This window comes from Sminthopsis crassicaudata, chromosome 1, assembly GCF_048593235.1.
Source record: "Sminthopsis crassicaudata isolate SCR6 chromosome 1, ASM4859323v1, whole genome shotgun sequence".
In the NCBI taxonomy this organism is placed as follows: domain Eukaryota; kingdom Metazoa; phylum Chordata; class Mammalia; order Dasyuromorphia; family Dasyuridae; genus Sminthopsis; species Sminthopsis crassicaudata.
Window position 1 is genome coordinate 591,186,451 of NC_133617.1, and position 21,062 is coordinate 591,207,512.

General features: G+C 34.6%; 1 protein-coding gene across 6 annotated transcripts in view; it reads left to right on the forward strand.

Moving 5' to 3' along the window:
• The window catches only part of ADAMTS6 (ADAM metallopeptidase with thrombospondin type 1 motif 6), a 335,951-nt gene that overhangs the window by 291,297 nt on the left and 23,592 nt on the right, over positions 1-21,062 (forward strand). For all 6 annotated transcript variants that reach the window (XR_012484781.1, XM_074282407.1, XM_074282408.1 and 3 more), the window contains one exon: positions 11,434-11,638. Coding sequence is in view for 5 of the 6 variants with exons in the window: in XM_074282407.1 (XP_074138508.1) it covers positions 11,434-11,638 (205 nt within the window). In the remaining variant the exon portion in view is untranslated. The remainder of the gene's footprint in view (positions 1-11,433; positions 11,639-21,062) is intronic.

Genomic DNA, 21,062 nt, shown 5'->3' on the forward strand with positions numbered 1-21,062 from the left:
GGGTTTTAGCTAACTAGGGTTTGCAAACAGAATACATAACCCAAGTATACAATCTTATGGGGGGTAGGGATTGAGGACACTGGGTGAGTGGGCAAGCCATAATTCCAGGAAAGGATCATAACTTAATCCCGACAGGATAGAGGTCAAGATAAGAAGGTTGAGGGAAGGAGACATGGAGGTGAGGGGCAATACTTAGAGGGGGAAATTATCCTAGCAAGAATCGAGATGATGCACCTGATTTTATGACCCAATGGTATGTAAAAGTGATTGGAGCTCCAAGATTTTTCCTGAGTCCATTCTCCCAGTTCTAATGGCAAAGGCGGGGGTGGGGGGGGTGGGGAATTGGGGGGGGTGGACATAAATTTTTTTTCAGAGTATAACAAGGTGATGTGTATAAATTAGACAGAGTAGGTAACCAAGAACAATGAAAGGAGTCAACAATTTAATTTCTCCTTTTTACTGCACCGAAGATTCAGGTCTGACTGTACATCTCAGATAGTGACCCCCAAGTTGCATATTAGTAAATTTATTACAATTGAGCATTTGGCAAGAGGCAAAAGGGGGAATATATTCCTTCATTTTTGAATGCTGTATTATAAAGCAAGTTAATTGATAGACATGAAATTCAGAGACTATGAAGATTTCTTAAAGGTCTATAAATTCCTGAAATGAGATGTCATTGTCTTTTCTTATTCTTCCATTGTAAGCTCTGCCATCTTGTGGGCAATATATATAGTATAAGGTTTTGGAATAAGGTTACCATCTTTGATGCACCCTTAGAGGGTCAGTTCCTTCAGTTGGCTAATCTAGTAGTTCTGAGCTAATATATCTATTACAGAGAGAGCAGTGAGAAATGTCTGTGAGAAATGTCTGCAAGTGATGGTCTCAGGGGTTACAAAATGGAGCCATTTTCAATAGGCCAGCCTGCCTAATCTTTTACAAATATTTAGATGCAGTTAAGTGGCACATTGGATAGAGTACTAGTCCTGAAGGAAGATCTAAATTCAAATCTGGCTTCAATCCCTTACTAGCTATGTGACCCTGTACAAGTCACTCAGTCTCTGTCTCAGTTTCCTAATCTATAAAATGGGAATAATAACAACATTTGCCTCCCATGATATTTGCAAAGTATTATAGCACAGTGCCTGGCGTAGAGTAATCACTAAATGATAGTTATTATTATTATTTATCATTATTGCAAATGGAAAGAAAACTTTTTTGAGAAGGGGAAAAGGCAACATATGAGATATGATGAGGTTGCTAAAGAGAAAACTGATCATGAAGCTAGGATATTGCATGGGCATTTTGCATAAATGAGAACTACCAGAGAGAGAATCATGGAAAAGGCATGTCCTTTTGTGGGGTTAAAACTGATTTACTTGCCCCCAATTTTACTCTCTTATTTACTTATTACACCAACACAGAATTGGAGAAATGAAAAAAAATCTGAATGCAAAACAGGTAAATTAATTAATTCCAAGTCCCACTGAATTTGGAGACAAAGAATGGAAGATTTCCCATGTGGTATGGCCTTATCCTAAATACGGCTACAACAGATTGGAAGAATTGAACAAAATTTCCAGCCTTTAGTAGACAAGAGAAAGAATTCCCAGTTTTGTTTTGTTTTGTTTTGTTTTTGTTTTTTGTATTAGAACTGTTACTGAATTTCTTTAACACTTCCCTAGGATAATTATGTAACTCTATAAAATAGGTGCAATACTTATAATTCCTGACCCACAGAGTTATGACAAAAAATGATTTGTTAAAGTCATCAATTATTTAATATCTCCCACTATCCAGTCAGGCTGGCTGAGTTATTAAATCTCAGAGAGTTTAGAATACTGGTGACTGAGTAAGACAACAGAGTAATCTAGGATGACAGGGTATAAATATTAATTCAAAAATGTTTATAGTTCTATGTTAGTTCTTCTTGAAATGTGATCCATAATGAATTCCCCCAAACTCAGACATGGTAAAGTTACAGGAATGTGACCTTTGGGAAGTATTACAAAAAGTTGAGTTTATACATTTGGTTTTTTTCTTATAGTTTTCTCTCATGCCAATTATATGGGGAAATATATTTCAGGTGAAATTCCAAAAGATATGTAGAAACAAAAAATGCTTTAAAAATACGAATTGTGTCCTTTTCTATTTAAAAAATGCTTTGATCATATTTCTATGCATTTGGGAATCTCTATCTATCAAGATAGCTCCCTAAATATTAAGATTTTAACATATGACATTTGGCTTCTGATCTGCTCCATTAAAGCATCAGTGATCTTAGTTATGCTTGCTCTATTTGACCTTCTGATTTTTAAAGCTTAAATGGTATCCTATAATTTCCTTTGGGAATCTGATAATTGGTCTTTTTCTTTTCATATTTTGGGATTTGTAGTGATTTTTTCTTCTAAAATGGTAAAAATGTAGTGGTGAATTTGATTGAGTTAATAAGTATGGCTAAAATCAATCAGGTAAATTCAGATCAAGTTTAGAAAATATTTATTAAGCCTTTGCATGGTTGCAAGTATCCTACCTTTTTTCCTCCTATAATCCTTAAATGAAAGGATAATGGGAAATCGTGGGATGGTATCATGAATACGAATATTCTAAGGGATAGCCCACATCCCAAGATGATCACATGGAAGAGTACATAAGAATTATCAGAAGAAAAGGGGTTACGGCTGTCAGAATAGAAATATAACTCTATGTATACAAACATATCAAGATATTTTCTGTAGGAATATATAATAATTAATCCTGGATTCTTTCAAGTCCCAGCTAAAATTCCATCTCCACAGGAAGCCTTTTCCTATTTCCCTTAATTCTAGTGTCTTTTCTTAGTTGATTATTTCCAGTTTATCACATAAATATAAATGTGTATATATAGTTGTTTGTATATCTACCCCAGTTGTATTCTTTTTAAGAGCAAGTATTATTTTTTGCTTTTCTTTGTGTCCCTAATACACTAGGTGCTTAATAAATGCTTATTGATTGAGTGATAGATTGAGACTCTTGACCTAGTCTAGTTTTATTACCTTTTTACTTGAATCCATTTTGTGAAGTTTGCTTTTGGATTTTTTTCCTTAGTAATTATAATTATAGAATAGGTTTCTTAATGAGCAGTGGGCTAAATAAATATCCTTGGTTTCCCCAGAGGCCATATACCTACGTATTATGTGACAAAATTCCAGTCTTTGGACACTTACAAACTTAAAAAAGAGAAAGAAATCTTAAATTATATGAAGTCATTGTCTTTTATTGTGGGGCAGTCACATGGCTGTTCTTGATTAACATTGAGGTGAAGGAAAAATGGTTTCATCTAGCCCCTCAGTAATTTTTCCACAAAGGTTATATTTCCTTGATACCAAAAAGAACTTTCCAGAAGGGATTCTGCTAAGTGACTGGTGGTTTTGTCCAGATAGTGCCAAACAACTGACTTGATTATTTTTAACTAAATTTACTGATTATTTTGGCATCTTGGAGATAACAACCATAGGGTGAGTCAAGATAAGTTTCCTGGAATCAATGAGACTTGAGAAGGGTGGAGAAGAAAGGGAAAGAGATGTTGGCTGACTAGGCAGGAAAAGAATCTGGGGTGGGAAACTGAGATCTAATTCTATTGTAGATCTTCTCTAGCTATTTGTGTGATCTTGGGCAAGTGAATTCACTTTTTAGTTCCTTAGTTTCCTCATCTATAAAATTTGGATGAAATGGTTTCTAATGCTCCTTTACTTCTAACATTCTGTCACTATGTCAGATGTTAGTTTTTTATTGCAATGAAACGCTATATGGGAAAATATCTTAGTTCAGCCAATTAGCAGAGTATGGAAAGTTATCAGAGGAAAGTAATAGAAGGATAGAAGGTAAAAAGAATGGTAGGGAAATAGAAAGAGATATGGAAAGAAGAATTTAAGTGAATCAAACAAGGGAAAGTGACTTTGCCAAAGTGAAAAATTTGATATTTATTTGGGAATGCCCCTAAGAGCTCAGAGATTAACCTGCTGAGGAAGAATGACATTCCCTTCCCAGCAATACAAAGAGAAGGAAGTAAACAAACATTTATTAAGCTCTTACTGTGTGGCAGGTCTTGTGTTAATTGCTTTATTAGTATCTGTTTTGGCCACCACAATCACCATGTGAGAGTTGGTACTATTATTATTCCCATTTTACAGCTGAAGAAACTTAGGCGAACTGAGGTAAAATGATTTGCCCAGTACCACACAGCTAGTAAGCGTTTGAGGATGGATTTGAACTCAGATTTTCTTTACTTGAGACCCACTGTTCTATCTACTGTGTCTTCTACCTGCCAATGTGAATACTTCAGTTTTTGAAATATTTAGATTTTTGAATATCTAGATTAAAAAATAATTTACCAAGTTGGATAGGCTCAAGATAAAGTAAGAAATGGTGGTGCTCATGCTGTAGGTTGGAATGGAAGGAAAGGGAAAAATTCATTATTGGATAATATGAGTAGAGTATTAATAGACATTTAGGATCTCAACAGAACACACTCTAGAAGAATATACACTCTAGGAAATGAACTCAGAGATGGCTTGTTGAGTATGAATATGCAGGACATTTCATATGAAGTAAAATCATATGGAGTGATTATCTTTGTGTAATAGTTTAAATTGTCTTAACATGCCATTTTTTGAAATTTTTGAAATGTCACGAATACAACAAAGAAGTAGTTTACCCATGGTGAGGTAATTGACATTCACATTTAGCAAAACTTCAGGAATGTTCTTTATATTAATGAAAAAAATACTATAGTAAAATATCAGTTACTAAAATACCAAGCACATGAAATGTTCTGATTAGATTAATTTAATTTTATGCTTAACTGAGGATTAAACAGAAATCTCTTTTGCTTTAAATACTCATTAAAAATCTAAACTGGATTAACACATAGTCCTTATTAATAAATAAATCTGAATCTTTCTTTGATGGTTAAGGATCTTATACTGTATTGTAATGGTCACTTCAAACATCCAGTTAAGATTTTGTAATACTGTGTGTATAGGAAGCATTGGAGACCAAACTAAAAATCTTTATGCTGACTCTAGGATATTGACTGAGAGTTATTGTTTTTAAATAAATACCTAATGTTTTCTTGTACATTGATCCTTTTATTTTTCAGATAATTGCAAAGCAGAATTAAAATGCTGTGTAGTTAAGGCTTTCTGTTATTTTGGGTAATTAATCAAAGTTTCGTTTATTTGCAAATCAGACTCTGAAGTATCCTGAGCTCCCATGTACTTTACTCCTTATGTGTATAGCTGAGAATGTGGACTGGGTAGCAGAATTACTTCAATTACTTCAGGTGTGAGCCTCATTGGAAGACTGACTTGAAGATCTCTAGGGACCAGAAAACTATTGCCTTTTGAGGGATTCCATTATTACACTTTTGGATACATCTAATTATCAGGAAGTTTTTTGCCTTCCCTAGAAACTAATGATGTTTTTTGGTAAGCTTCTTAGCAAGGAATCAAAGTTCTACTGATCGCTCTATGCCTTAATCTCAAATTGTTTCATCTCATTTTGCTCACCTTTTGGATGCCATCTCAATTTTTCAGTATCCTTTCTAAATAGTGGCTCTAGAACTGAGTATAGGACTCTTGACATGATCTGACTAGAATAGGATCTTCACCTCCCTTGTTTTGGAAGCTTTACTTGTACTAATGTAATTTTAGATCCCTTTGGCTCTTGTGGCTGCAATTGGGATACCATTGACTCATGTTGAGCTTAGCCTAGCCTTAGCTTTTTTCACATAAACTCTTGTTTAATCATATTTCCCCAATTCTCTATTTGTTCAACTCAGCTCTTTAACCTGAGGCTAAGACTTTATATTTATTCCTATTAAGTTTCACTTAATTAGATTCAGCCAGTCATTCTAGCCTGTTAAGAGCTTTTTGGATCTCAATTCTGTCATCTAGAGGATTGGGTATCCCTTTCAGCTTTGCGTCATTTATAAATTTGACAAGCTTGCCATCTATGCCTTCATTCAAGTCATTGATAAAAATCTTGAGCAAAACCAAACACCTTCTCCCAGGCCATTCCACTAGAGACTTCCCTCTAAGCTGACATCAATACATTAATCAACATTCTTGTCATTTAACTAAATTTTCATCTACCTATCTGTACTACTATCCAGCCCATATTTCTCCATTTTGTCCACAAATCTAACATAACTTTGTCAAATGCCTGGCTAAAATCTAAGTTTATTGTGTCTGTGGCATTTCCCTGAGTTACTGATATATCTGCTAACTTTGACATAAAAAGTAGGGGGAAGTAAGATTAATTTGGTATAATTTGTTCTCCAGATGCACATATACTGTGTCATGGGAATTATAGCTTCCTTTTGTTTATGGTCATAAAAAATCTTTTGGTGTGGTAGGTAGAACACTGGATTTGGAATCAGGATGGCCTGAGTTCAAACCTGATCTAGATACCTGCTACATATGCAGCTCTGGTAAATCATTTAATTTCCTGGGCCTTAGTTGTCTCATCTGTAAATAAGGATATTGGGCTTTCAGTGACCTTTAAAGTCCATTCCTTCCAGCCCTAAATCTGACCCAATGAAAAGTTCTAGATTGTGTTATTTTAAAATAGGAATTGAAATCAATCTCAGCCTTATAGTTTGGTAAATCTACATTCTGTAAAGAAAAACAACAACCCAACACTACTTTTGATGGTCTCTCATCCTGTGGCACCTCTTGTCTTTCTCTATATTTTTTTTCAATGAGCATTGACAGTGACTTGGTAATCACATTGCCAAATTTTTTCAATATTCTGGAATGTAGCTTATCCAGGTTTACTGGTATAAGAACCTTATTTCTTTTGAATGCTCAGCTCAAGTATATAGTTGAGTATATATACATATATATATATATAATATACTTTTTCAAGTATATCTTTTTCATACTTTTTTTTCATTTTCTCTCAGTTCTTAGCATCACCCCCAAAATTTTTGTACATCTTCTGTATTTGTGAACATATGTTCTCCATGAAATTTTTCAGGAATAGAGACTTGCCTCAATTTTGTGTTATTTTTCCCCCAGCACCTAGCATGATACTCAAAGCATGATAAATGTTTAATAAATATTTGATTAAGTCCTATCTTATAAATGATTAGAAGAAAGAAGCAATCCAATAGCTGGCTTTATTAACTATACTTAGGATTAGATTAATAAACTATTAAATTAGCAAACGTCATCTAATTCAGTCCAGGTCTTCCAGGTTAGCCAGTTTTCCTAATCACAATGTCCTTGTGGATTATAAGGGTGACACAGTCCAGATTATCTGCTGATTAATTGCCCCTATTATCCTTATGGAATGAGAAATAGAACCCCCCCCCAAATGAGTCCCATTCCTTATTTTTTTTTTCTTTTCTTTTTTTTTTTCTGAGGCTGGGGTTAAGTGACTTGCCCAGGGTCACACAGCTAGGAAGTGTTAAGTGTCTGAGATCAGATTTGAACTTGGGTCCTCCTGAATTCAAGGCTGGTGCTCTATCCACTGCCCCAGTCCCATTCCTTACTTGATAGAGATTTGCTCTCAACATGACCAAAAAAGTATTTTTCACTATCCTCAGTTCATTCTGGAGATATTTTTCTGAGAACATTCAACCTTTTTGTTTTCTTTTTTAGTCATTTCCTTTACTTCCATCTTCTGTACATATCTTTTAAAAAATCTGAGCCACTATATGAGTTCCCTTTGCAACTCTATCGAGATAACTTCCTCTTCACTTCCTCCCTCAGGTGTTTGTATTGTCAGATTTTTGTTCTTGAGAACATCTACATTTTAAATTGACTTCCACTATAAATTTCAGGACTTGAAATATTATTTATCTCTTCTCTAAACTCTTTAAAATTCATTTTTCCCAAATCTAAAATACCTGTGATGTTATGGCTATGTTTCCTCATCTTATTTATCATAAATTCAGTCAAAGATGATGAGTTGAGTTACTTCCCAGGTCCCTGCTCTCTCTTTCCTTCTTTCTTTCCTTCTTTCTTTCCTTCTTTCTTTCCTTCTTTCTTTCCTTCTTTCTTTCCTTCTTTCTTTCTCTCTTTCTTTCTCTCTTTCTTTTTTTTGCTGAGGCAATTAGTGTTAAGTGACTTGCTCAGGGTCATATAGCTAGGTAGTATTAGGTGTCTGAAATCATATTTGAACTTAGGGCCTCCTGACTTAAGGGCTGGTGCTCTATCCACTGTGCCACCTAGCTGCCCTGTCCCTGCTCTTTTTACTTGGATACCTAGTTAGGTTTTTCATATTGATCTAAATCAGATCCATAATAACAATTCCACTTCTTTTCTCCTTTACAAAATGAAATCATTACCAAGACAAAAAAGGAATTTTTCATATGCCTTTTTTTTTAGAAGAGAGAGAACCCTACCTTTCATGCCTAGTTTCTAGCTTGTTTCCTAAACTACCCATTTATTCATTCCTTTTGACTTAGTGATCTATAATCCCCATGACAATATCAATTACTTCTTCCTCCTTTGTTCTTTACTTAAATTCAACCTGCTTACTCCTTCTTTTTCTTGATTTCCTTCACAGACTAGATTTTTAAAAAAAAGAATATTTTATTTCCCTCCAATTACATGTAAAAACAATTTCTAACATTTGTTGTTGTTTAAAGTTTTCAGTTCCAAATTATCTCTCTCCCTCCTTCTCTTCCTCCAGAAGGTAAACAATCTAATATAGATTATATAGATACAATCAAGAAAAACATTTCCATATTAGTTATTTTGTGTAAGAAAACTTGAACAAAAAAAGGAAAAAAGAAAGTAAAAAGTAATATGCTTCAACAGATTAGATCTTTTTGATGCAAACTGTTAATCCACCTATAATTTTGTGTGTTTTAACATGATGTACCTTCCATTGTAGATGATAGCTAGGTAGTACAAAAAAATTAAAATAAAATGCTAAACTTAGAGTTAGGAAGACCTAGAGTTTGAATCTCATTTCACACTCTTTAGCTGTATATCTGACTCTGAGCAACTCACTTAATATCTTTCAACCTCAGTTTCCTCACTTATAAAATGGAAATATGAAAAGCCCATACCTTATAGGGTTGTTATGAGTCAGATGAGATAATGTGCTTTGCAAACCTTAAAAAATGGTATCTGTCATCATCATCATCATCATCACCATCATCATCATTATTACTGTTATATTTAACTCCCCATAATACCTTAGTGATACTTATATGGCCAAATTTACCTCACTGCATTAAGATTTATACTTATTTATTACTCTTGTGAGCATTTCTGCATAGACATACATATAAGAATTATTATCAGTGTAGTTCTTTTTGGATATGATCTTTTATGAAGTTTTGTACCTTTTCATGAAGTGTTGACATGAGGAGATTGTGATTAATTTGGTACCAAAAAGAAATATAAGCACAAGAAAGGGGACCTTCTGGGCAATCAGGAGGTGATGTGGACTATGACACCTTCTCCCCTTGCTTCTTATAAATCACAAGAGTATTGTGATTAGGAAAGTTTTTTTATCTTTGTATATCTGTATTACATGAAGTTTGCTAAATTGATTGTTTACTAACCATATATGTATAACCCAAAATGTAGCTGAGCAAGCCAGCTATTTGGTACATAGGGACTTCCTGGTATATAAAGGGGTAGATCAATGATCAAACACGGAAGTAGCCATGACAAATCAATCTATTTGGAGTTGGAGTTAGGAGGACCTACATTTGGATTCTGACTTAAACATTTACTAGTTGTGTGAATTTGGGCAAGTCATTTAATCTTTGTCTGCCATATGTTTTTTCATATATAAAATGGGGAAAATAATAGCACCTATCTGCCAGAGATATTGTGAGGATTAAAAGTTAAATGTAAACCTCCTTGCAAATCTTTAAGTGTTAGATATTATTAACTAATTTCTTTTTGTTTTGCATTACATACATTGTGATAGCTATAAAGAATATGTATTTGTTCATTCTTTCTCTGTTTTCTGTTTCAAGTCCTCATGATCAGATCTGCATGTCTTCATGCATATGTAGTCTTCTTAGATGCAGTTATTCTCTTGCCAAGAGCCCCTCATTTCTGTATCTTAAACTTAGCTAGGTTTTCCTCTAGTTAAAAAAAGCAGCATTTAAAATAACTATTTACACTCAACAATTCAATCTAGAGAAGAAAGAATGATTTTGTGAACAATAGAGAAGTCAGCAGGCTAATGGATCAGACTTTGAAGGGTTTAAAGAATGGAAAATCAATGGTGAAAGCAGAAAGGAAACTGAAAGGATGATTAATAAGTTTATTTTTATTCATTCCAAGTTGAAGGTGGTAGTGATGCATCCAGGCTAAAATATTAGAGACAGACTCATTGCAAAACTAGACTGAACAAAGAGTGAAAAGTCAGAGGTGGCACTGACTAAGGGAGACAGAAAAACAGAAACACCTACTGAATCACCAGCACCAACCCTTTCTGCACCTGTGTTTAATTTAGAGGTCTTGTATAGAAGGAGTGTCAAAGCTGGACCCTTCTTACAATATGCTATCTAATGAGATCATGGCTGGAGGTGGTATGACTGAATTTTCTATGACTGAGTAGACATTTCTGTTTTATCTCCCAATCTTAGTGATGAAATCACTGTTTTTCTTTGTTCTTGGCAACTGAATCAGCGTTTTAGTATGGCTGGCATACAAATTATCATCTTCAGTATACAAGTACACATTTCCTCCCCTAAAATGACATCATTCTCATTTATGAACGGCAAATTTTTTTTAAAAGAAAAAATGAAAATGTTTTAATCTCCTTTGGAGAGTCATTCAAATTAAGAGAGCCCCAAAATGCTGCATGTTTTTTTTTTTGAAAAATGAATAATTGAAAGAAAATTCATCTTTAACATAATTGGGCTTTGAACTGAACAATTTCATTTGTTTAAAAAATGATGAATAATATTTTGTAATGTTTTGTTAGGGAATGAAATAATTCCAAATAATAAAAACAGAAAAGTCCATTGTGGACCAATAAATCAAACAAAGTCTCAAGTTTAAAGTATGAGGAATTTGTCAGATCCTCATGGGTTTGATGCTGAAAGAAAGTGGTAGAAAATCCCCAAGGTTTTCTTACATGAGAATATCACAATAGCTCTGAGTTGGTTCCCAAATAGTAGAGAGAGATTTGTGCTGATATTTACCCCTCCATATCCCTTTCTTGGCCCTTAAAAACTAAGTAATGGGCCATAGGGGACCATTGTCACTGGTGCTAAGGGACTGTTATTGCTTTGCAGAGTTATCCCTTAGTACAAGTGTGTGTCCAGCAATCATTTCAACCATCATGGACACCTTACTCTTTCTAGATAGAAATGCTTGGTCTCTTTATGAAATTATTTGCAACTCAGGCTGAAAATTGCTGCTGCACTTAGGAAATGCTTCTCTGTGTTTCTCCTACTTGGTGCTACAGGTGGTTTATTGGGGATTGGTTGGAGTGCAGCAAGACCTGTGATGGTGGAATGCGCACGAGGACAGTGCTCTGTATCAGGAAGATTGGACCTTCTGAGGAAGAGACACTGGACTACAGTAGCTGTTTAACCCATCGGCCCATTGAAAAAGAGTCCTGCAACAACCAGTCTTGTCCCCCTCAGTGGGTTGCTTTGGACTGGTCAGAAGTAAGGAAATCTGAGGCTATTTTTTTTTTTTTGTTGTTGTTGTTCTCCAAGATGTCTTTATTGTCAATAGCAAAATATTTAATAATTTTGGACATCTGAGCATGTAAGGTTCCTAGTACTTTCTATGCATATCAGTGAATCTGAGACATGTTTTCTATTATTGTTTGACAGGTAGTGAGAATTTCCCAGGTCATAGAAGTTAATAAACCTTTATCATCCAATCTATTGTAGAGAGAGCTTATAGCAGTGATTCTTAAGAATTTTTAAATCATAAATCCTTCTGGCACTATAGTGAAGCCTGTGGGCCTCTTCTCAGTATAATGTTTTAAAATGCATAATAGAAAATGTAGAGAAAACAAATATATTAAAATACATTTATGAAAACAGTAAAAAAAATTCACAGATCCCATGTTAAGAACCACTGAGAGTTTAGGGACTTTATTCACATGATTACGCATATATTTTTCAACTCCTTGTTTATCTCAAATAGTGACTCTCTCATAGCCAGAAAAAAAACAACTATATATATATATATACACACACACACACACACACACACACACACACACACACACACACATATATATATATATATATATATATATGTATATATATATATATGTATGTATGTATATCCATGAAAACTGAAGTATAAATGACGGTTCTTTCTTATTCAGCCCTTCTTGGAAGAAAAAGAGGGGGGAAAAGGTAACATTTTAAATCATAAAAAGATGTCTGCTGTTATCATTTGAATTTGGTTAAATGACTGCTTAAAACCAGAAATATTACATTGATATGAACACTTTAAGATTTAGGCTCCTGCTTTCCAGTCACTCAAGAGAAAACTGAGTGTATTCTTCTGTTGCTTTCAAGGCATATTCTCATGCTCACTGTGTAGCTCTTTTTCATGAATTATCAATTGATCCTTACTTAACTGAATTCTAGGCTATTATAGCAAGTGCTGTACCCAAGTTGGATGGAAAAAGGTGGAATCAATGTCATTGACATGTTGAGGAATTTGAAGTTCTGAATGTCAATTTCTCCCTAAGTGCTCTCACCTGAACAAGGAGGAAGAATTTGCTACTGTGAAGTTTTTGGCTACACGTGTACTATAGAGAACACTAATAAAAAGCAGGGACAATAGAGGAATTTTTTAGATTGAAATAAGAGGTGAAATTGATTTTTAACCTTACACTATTTATCCTGGTACAGATATCCATCCACTATCCCCATGCTCCTTAGGATAGTAGTATTCCTAGAGTACTGATCAGTAAAGGAATGAATGATAAAGAGAAAAAAATTGCTTATATATTTGGTGAAAATATTCCAAGTTTAAAAGATTAGCTTAGATGTTTAATAAGACAAGAATTAAGCCAACTATGTTTTCTATAATTGATTTCTATTGGTCCACAAAGGTGGTACACACCTTGGATCTCTCTCAAGAACAAGACCTCACAAGAAAATCAGGTTTGTCGAAAACCAGACCAAACATTGTTCTTTCAGAAATCTTGTGGGTAACTTGGGAGGTAACTTTCTTTCCTCTGAATCAATACTCCTTGAGTGGCCTTGTTTTCTGGGAGGCATGGTGGTATAGGAAGAGCTGTGTTTTAGAGGGGTCTAAACGAGGAGATTCTGACCATTGTGGTTACCCACAGAACCTTTGGCAAAACTTTTTTTACTCCCTAGTTTCCTGGCCATACTCCAATTTCAATAATTACATTCTGACTATTTAACATTTCTCTTACGGTTTAAATCAAATATGGGGATTTTCTTTGTTTTCTGCTCTAAACTGTGGTATGGAACAGCATGGATCCCACAGTGATAAGTAGACAGATTCCTAGGTGAATTTGAAATAGTAGGCACGATTTCACAAGATTGTCCACATTTCATGAATTTTCTTGGCAATTCAGTTTCTTGGGCTTTATGGAATGCCTTACATTTCCATTGTTAATGATCTCAGTGGGAGAGCCAAGCATTGAATAAAATGATATTGGGATCTTGGGATCAGCAAGAATGTGTGAATTTCAGCACTATACTAGGAGACTGAATACAGAAAAAAGTAGAAGCTTAATTTCATGCACATCATTTGCCACAACATTTTACACATGTTAGATAAGTAACATCATTTACTTGATTATCATGTGTTGGACTGAATTGAATTGAAGTGAGTCTTTACCCTCAGATAACTGTTAATTTCATTATAGGTAAGACTTATATTCAAGAAACAATTTAAGAACAAGATCCTATATAACCAAGTACCCAGTTTTCTGTTTTTGAGATTTATAATAAAAATAGGAGGCATTTACCAAAGGAAAAAACAGTGATGGCCAGAATGATATATAAAAATCTTTTGGTGGATACAAGAGTTGATTAATTTTAGAAGTATAGAATTTGGATGAGCAGAGAAGAAGAATGATTAGAGGAACATTCAGCAATGGTAGAAGAAATAATGGCATGTTATGGCTGGCTGGTGGCTAGGGATTAGAGGTATCTGCTAGTAAATGTTTAATTATCAGATCTCCCCCCCCCAAAAAAATGGACTGAACATGGAAATTTAATTTGCACTATTGTTGTTTCTCTATTGCTTTCATAAAACTTAGATACTCAACAGAACAAACCAAACCTAGATTTGTAATATTTACTTATTTCTGAATTGCTACTGCTCATATTGACATAACATACTAACATGAATGAGTTCTAGCACATCCCAGTGGGTAAGAGCCATAAGATTGGTTGACCAGAGGTAATAGAATTATGTTAGGAATAGGAGGGGATAGGGCAGGAGAGAGAAGGCCAAGTTAACTGAGAGCCTTTAATGAAAAGGTCCATGGTGCATAAATTCTATACTCTATCAGTACCAGAGAAACAGAAAAACAGAAAGGTAAATGTTAACCAAAGGCTGGTAGAACATCCTGACTACTCAATGAAATAAAATGCCCAAATCTTCCTGCAAGAAGTAATGCATATATACTCATTTGCAACAGGCTTGTCTGCCAACACTTTCTATTTTTATCTTCAGTTACTTTATTTTTATATTAATATAATGCTGAGGCAGGGGAGGGGAAAAGGGAGAGAGAGAGAAACAAAGAAAGAGAAAGAGTGAGAGAGAGACAGAGAGAAAGGGGAGAGAGAGAAGAGGAGAGAGAGAGAGAGAGAGAGAGAGAGAGAGAGAGAGAGAGAGAGAGAGAGAGAGAGAGAGAAGAGTGAATCACCACAAAAATCAGCTAATATTATGGACCTGGAATCCAGGTTAATGCTAGCTTGCTAGTTATTTTTGTATTTACATTCCAACTATAATTTTAAATTCTTTATTATATTATCATTGTTACAGTAATTATATCATTATTTATATATGATTATATAATTATGTAACATTACATAATTAAATAATATATTGTTATATATAATATAATTGTATATTCTATAATATATCATATTTCATTATGATAATTATGATATCTGCTCTGGCCCTATGATTTTATTGGTTTAGGGATCTCCCAATGAAGACACTGTCTCTACCAATGCATATTGGCTGTAACATCATATTGGGGGTCTGTGTAATTGCACTGGAAATGCTATAGAAACCAATGGAGCATATTTTTATTCTTTTTCTTTTGGTTTCCCTTTCCTATTGATATTTTGACTTTAATAAAATTTTTGGTCTTCTTGGGAAGGAACTATTGAATCGTAGCTTTGAGCTAGTAATATGCCCATACTACTGAGCTTTGGTCCCCACTCCTAACATATTTTGAGGGGTAGGGCCAAAGTTTGGGAGATATATTTATAATCCTGATTCTTTTGCTACTATTCTGCCTTAATAGCCATGTGGCTTACAATAGGAGCATAAATTTAGAAGACACTAGAAGAGCCATGTAATCCAATCCCCTCACTGAACAAATGAGGAAAACTGAGGCCCAGAATGAGGTCCAGAGTGTCACAGGTAGTGTTAGGCCAAATTTGAACCCAGGCCCTCTAATTTCAGAGCCTTTGCTTTTTCCATTATACAATCCTTTCTTTTCCATTCTGAGGCAGGACTCAAAAAATGTATTATACCTGAAGCTATGATTCTCTCACAATGAAGTAAATTCACTTTAGGGGATAGATCAAAGACTAGTGTTAACATCATCTCAGAAACTCTCCTGACTTATGTCTTCATCAAATTGTTAAAGAGGGAAAAGATGACTTTTCTCCCTTACAGTCTTCCTTTTTATTTTTCCAGAAGTCTGGGCAGTAGTGGGAATGAGAATGGAGACCAGAAGCTTGTTCTTCCCCAAAGAGTGAGACTCTTCCTACTATTGAAAAGATGTCCAGTAGAATAGTAGTCAGCAGCATTGGTTTCTCTTAGTGAATCCTTTGCAAATATTTCACATGGATTTTCTCCTGACACGCCTGTGCAAATTTCCTTCCTATTTCTGCGCTCTCTTATCCCTCTGCCCTTGCTGTCTGATCTCTGCTAATCAAGGGTGAGTTCAGCTGGTGAAAACATGTTATAACGGGTGGAATTTACTCTTTGACCCTTTCCTTTTCTTCCCTAGCTGCTGCGATATAAAATTTCCATTGTGCAAAGCCAGGAACCATTTTCTTCATCAATGAAACCCACCCTGTGCTTATGGTAAAAACATGCCAAATTACCCAGATGGAAAATGGCTACTTTGGCAGCCCTTTTGTGAAGCTAATTAAGTCACAGAATGGCTCTTCATTGCTAGGATCTCCCATGCCATATTGGGCTTTCATTGACTTTTCATCTTTCTCACCCTTTTGTGAAGAAAGTAGCTCTTAAAAATATACAGCAAAACATAAAAATAACTGAGTATTGTGGGTAGGCTTCACCAACCATAATGTCTTTTTTTTTTTTTTTTGATGTGTCCAGATAGTTGCCTTTGATTTCTACAGATGACACATTGAAAGATATTGATTTATTATACTTTGTGGCACAGATTTGGATACTCTAATCTATGAAATGGTCTGTGCATTTGAGAAATATTAATCTACTTCCCCCCAGGAAACTCCCACTCCAAATCTGTCTCCCTGAAATCCCACCATTGACAATGTTTCTTCAGGGTAAGCCACTGTCTTAAGAAGGAGACATGTTAAAATACAAATTGACTACCTAGTGAGGGGTAACAAATTAACCTACATTACATTATCAAGCTGAGTATTGGCTGGAAAAGTTGGAAGCTGGAGGAATGGGAAGCAGCAGGTAACTTCAAAAGGCAAGAACATAAAATTTCTAGCACAAGTGATGGAACCTTATTTGGCAGGCCAACTCTGGATTGTAGAATGACTCCTGCTTTCATGGCAAGTAAAAACTTATATTTGGATAATGTATGAAATTTTACAATATACGTTCCTGACAACCAAACTGTTTGATTAGTGGAGTATTATGAATCCCATTTAATAGATGAGGAGCAATATTCTCGTGTGAAGTTACTTACTCCTTCCTAGTCATCTGATTAATGAGAATAGCAGAGCAGAATTCTAATCCATATCTTCCTAAGTCCTGTCCCATCTCTGTTATGACACACTACCTTCCCCTAAACCACTTTGAATTTAAACTCACAAATCTAGAAGGAGCTTGGTGACTCTAACTCCTATGTTCTTATCTGTTCATTTTTACTACCTAGAAATTTCTTTTTCCTAGGGAATTGCCTGGAATACCTGTGCTGCAAAAATAGAATTAGTGCAGTTTAATTATAGGATTGCTTAACCAGAATATATATGCAGACTTGAATAAATACCATTTTGGTATTTATCAAAATGATAATGAAAAACTAATGTAAATTACTAAAATGGCATAAAACTCTGATTGTTAGATTCTAACTTATATGCCATTTACCTGCAATGTCTAGAACTAGGGAGAATTTCTTTTAGTCATTCTACTGAAGATAGCCTACAAAAATGATACCTTCTCTCTACTAAAATAAATGAGGTCAGTGTGAAAATGAATTTGAGAAGATTTTGATTTACTTTTAATTATACTTGTATCTGAGTAGAAAGACTCATTATTACTGTTCAGATTTCTGATCATCATTAGTATAGTATTACATATACAAAATGCATTATATATATGCACTTCCTTTAAAGAAATCTCTAAAATAGTTATTTGGACTGCTAGCTGATTCAGTGGATTGAGTGCCAAGCCTGGAGTCAGGAAGACTTAACTTTCTGAATTCAAATCCCCGATATACTTGCTAGCTGTGTGACCGTGGGTAAGTCACTTAACCCTGTTTATCTTAGTTTCCTCATCTGTAAAATGAGCTGAAGAAGGAAACAGCAAACCACTCCAGAATCTCTGCCAAGAAAACTCCAAAAGAGGTCACAAAGAGTCAGACATGATTGAAGAACAGCAACAAAGGTAGATATTTTCTGAAGTCATTAGTGTTTGTTGAATATAATCATACTAACTTTGGCATTATGAGAGCAAACTTCAGAGAAGCATATCCCACTACCTCAGAACTTACATTCTAAGAAACCCAAACTCAGATATCAATCACAATGTAATAATGCAATTTATATAATTAGATTTAAGAAGTGCTTTCTTTATAAATCCCTTGTCAGGTAGGGAGTCTATATGTTTTTATTCTTAGTTATCCTAACCTAGTTCCATCTGTATGCAGATGTATGCTGGAACCAGTTTTAACCAGGATAGCTAAATTTTTAATGTGAGCATTTGTTCTTCAGAAATCAACAATCTGTACAAATCAGGACTGGATTATTTTTGTTGTTGTTGTTGTTGTTGACTCTTAAAACTTAAAGAAATGTTAATAACACAGAGTAAACTTAATTTTTTTTTTAAATCTGTTTGTTAAACATTTATTAGCACTGTTGGGTATTGCATTGCTTGAGCTCAGCAAGAATGTAAGGCTCAGGGGATGAAGTCATCACCAGACTGAAGGCATGATGACTGTAGGTGAATTAAACTAATTATTACAATAGTAATCATAACTAATATTTATATGGCTCTGTAAAGCTTGAAAAATGCTTTAATATCCATTACTTTTTAAGCCTCACAACATTACTATAATATTCCCTCTTATATACATTGCAATTCCTTTAAAAAAAACTTTTTATGTGATTTTGGAGAATTGCTGTGGTTAAAAATTCAACACTCTTAAGTCCCTCTGAATTTAGCTGTGCTGATCTTCATATGGAGGCACCTAGATGACTCAATGGATAGATCACTAGGACTAGCGTCAAGAAAATCTGAGTTCAAATCCAGTTTCAGCATTTTTGCCAAGAAAACCCCAAATAGGATCACAAAGAGTTGGACATGACTGAACAACAACAATGATCCTCATATAACAGATACAAGCCTAAACTTGAAGTCTTTTAACCTTGGTAGGACCTCTCTAGGTTTATTCTTCTTGGACTACCCTTTGATAACAAGGGATTAATGTGGCATTAAAATAGGACTCTAGCAGAGGATTCTTTTGACTTGCCAACAGCTCTTTTTGCAACACACTTCCAGATACACATATAAACAAGATAAAGTTTTAGTAATAATGAGATGAAGAAAAAAGAAGGAAGAGGATAAAGAAATAATCTATAAACAATGATTCTATCTCTTCCCTCTCAATTTTTGTACCCTCTTTTCTGACCCAAGAATGCATAAGAAATTGGATGGTGATGAGAATGAAAGAGCAGTTCTTAGAAAGCGAGGGGTTTCCCAAAAAATAATTACTTCTATATATCAAGGAATATTTATTCTTAGAATGTGCTAAAGAGTAGGAATGTATTGAATTTGAATTTATGACTACAATCAAACTCTAGCTCTGGCATTTATCTACAAATGGCTATATTAATTTGAGCCTTGGTTTCTTGGTTCATCTGTAAAGTGCAAATGACAAGAATACTTGTAATACCTATAGCACAGGAGTGGTTTAAAGTGCTTTTTATACAAGTGCTTTATCAAAAAGATTTGATGTTGTTATTATAATGATAGACTCTCAATAGTTCCTAGAAATAATTTTAAAAACTAAATTATTTTAGTTATCTGAAGATATGCATCCTATGTGACATGAAACTAGCTTAGGTAGATCTTCTTTCTATGATAATGCAGTCTTTGTAGTGCCAAGATTTGGCAGAAATGTCATGGCCTGATGAGCCCAGTGTTGTCAAAGTTTATCTGGTTGCCTCTAGAACATTTCTTCTGCTGATATCTATGGAACACACATGCTATGGCGTGGGAGGAGGGGGAAGAGAGGGAGGTGAGGTTGAGATGCTCTATCATAGTTCTTAGACAAGCATTTCTTTTCTTTTCTTTTCTTTTTTCCTATTATATTCTCCATTAGTCATGTTAACCTGCAATAAATAAGTGTAAAATTCTGGAAATGTGTAGTAATGGGAAACTTTGCTCCCTATTTTTATTTGTACATTTTGTTTGTCTCTCATTTGCTTTGGAAGCCTGGTAGTGTCTTTACTGGTCAGTGATTCAGTGCTCCAGTTGATTCTTCCCTTTACTTTTGATGTGACAGGATAGAATGTTGTTTGTCTTCTTTGGTGAGGTTTTTAGTCTTGCTGTCCTGAAATTCTTCCTTACCTCAAGGAAGAGGTTTTAGCCTGAGGAAGGCAGTCCTTTTTATTACTCCCTAGAAGATGTTCCAAAATCCCCTCTGTTCTCTTCAAGCTTCTACACATTTTCCTTTCCACACCCTTTCAGTTGAAAACCTCTATTCAAAATTTACTGAAAAAATTTGAGGTTATTCACTTTGATCTCTCTTTTAGTCTCTTTTCCTCATCTCCAAACCTCCTGACATCATTTCCCATACTCTATTCCTTTTTTAAGTTCTTGAGAGTGAGTTGTTCCTTCTTTTGGTTAAGCCCAATATTTTGACATGTGTTCTTGATCCTTTTCTCCAGCACATTGCCCACTTATTCATCCTTCATCTTTGTGTAATATTCAATCACTCCCTATCTACTAATTCCTTCCTTCATTTGCCCAAGATTCTATCCTTAAAAAAACAAACTGAACCAAGCCAGACAAAAAAAATTCTTCACTAGGACTGGCTATCCCCCTCAAGCAATTGCCATATATTTCTCCCCTCTTTCTCAGTCAAACTCTTAAAAAGCTATCTGCATGGATTGCCTACTCTTCTTTTTTTACTTTTTCTCAGTTAGAATTTTGCCTTCTGCCCTCATCATTCAAATGAAACTGCTTTCTTCAAATTTACCAAGAATCTCTTTATTGCTAAAACGGATCATCTTTTCTCAGTCTTCATCTTTCTTGAACTCTCAGCTTCATGTGATACTATTGGTCACCTTCTTTCTAGGTTCTTTTCCTCTTTGGATTTTTATGAGAGTTCTGTTTTCTGTTTTTTCTCCTATCTATCCAAACACTTCTTAGCTTCATAATCTATATCATACTCACTAATCATGGGTGGTTTTCTGTTCTAGGTTCAGATTTCTTCTCTCTATATATTTTCTT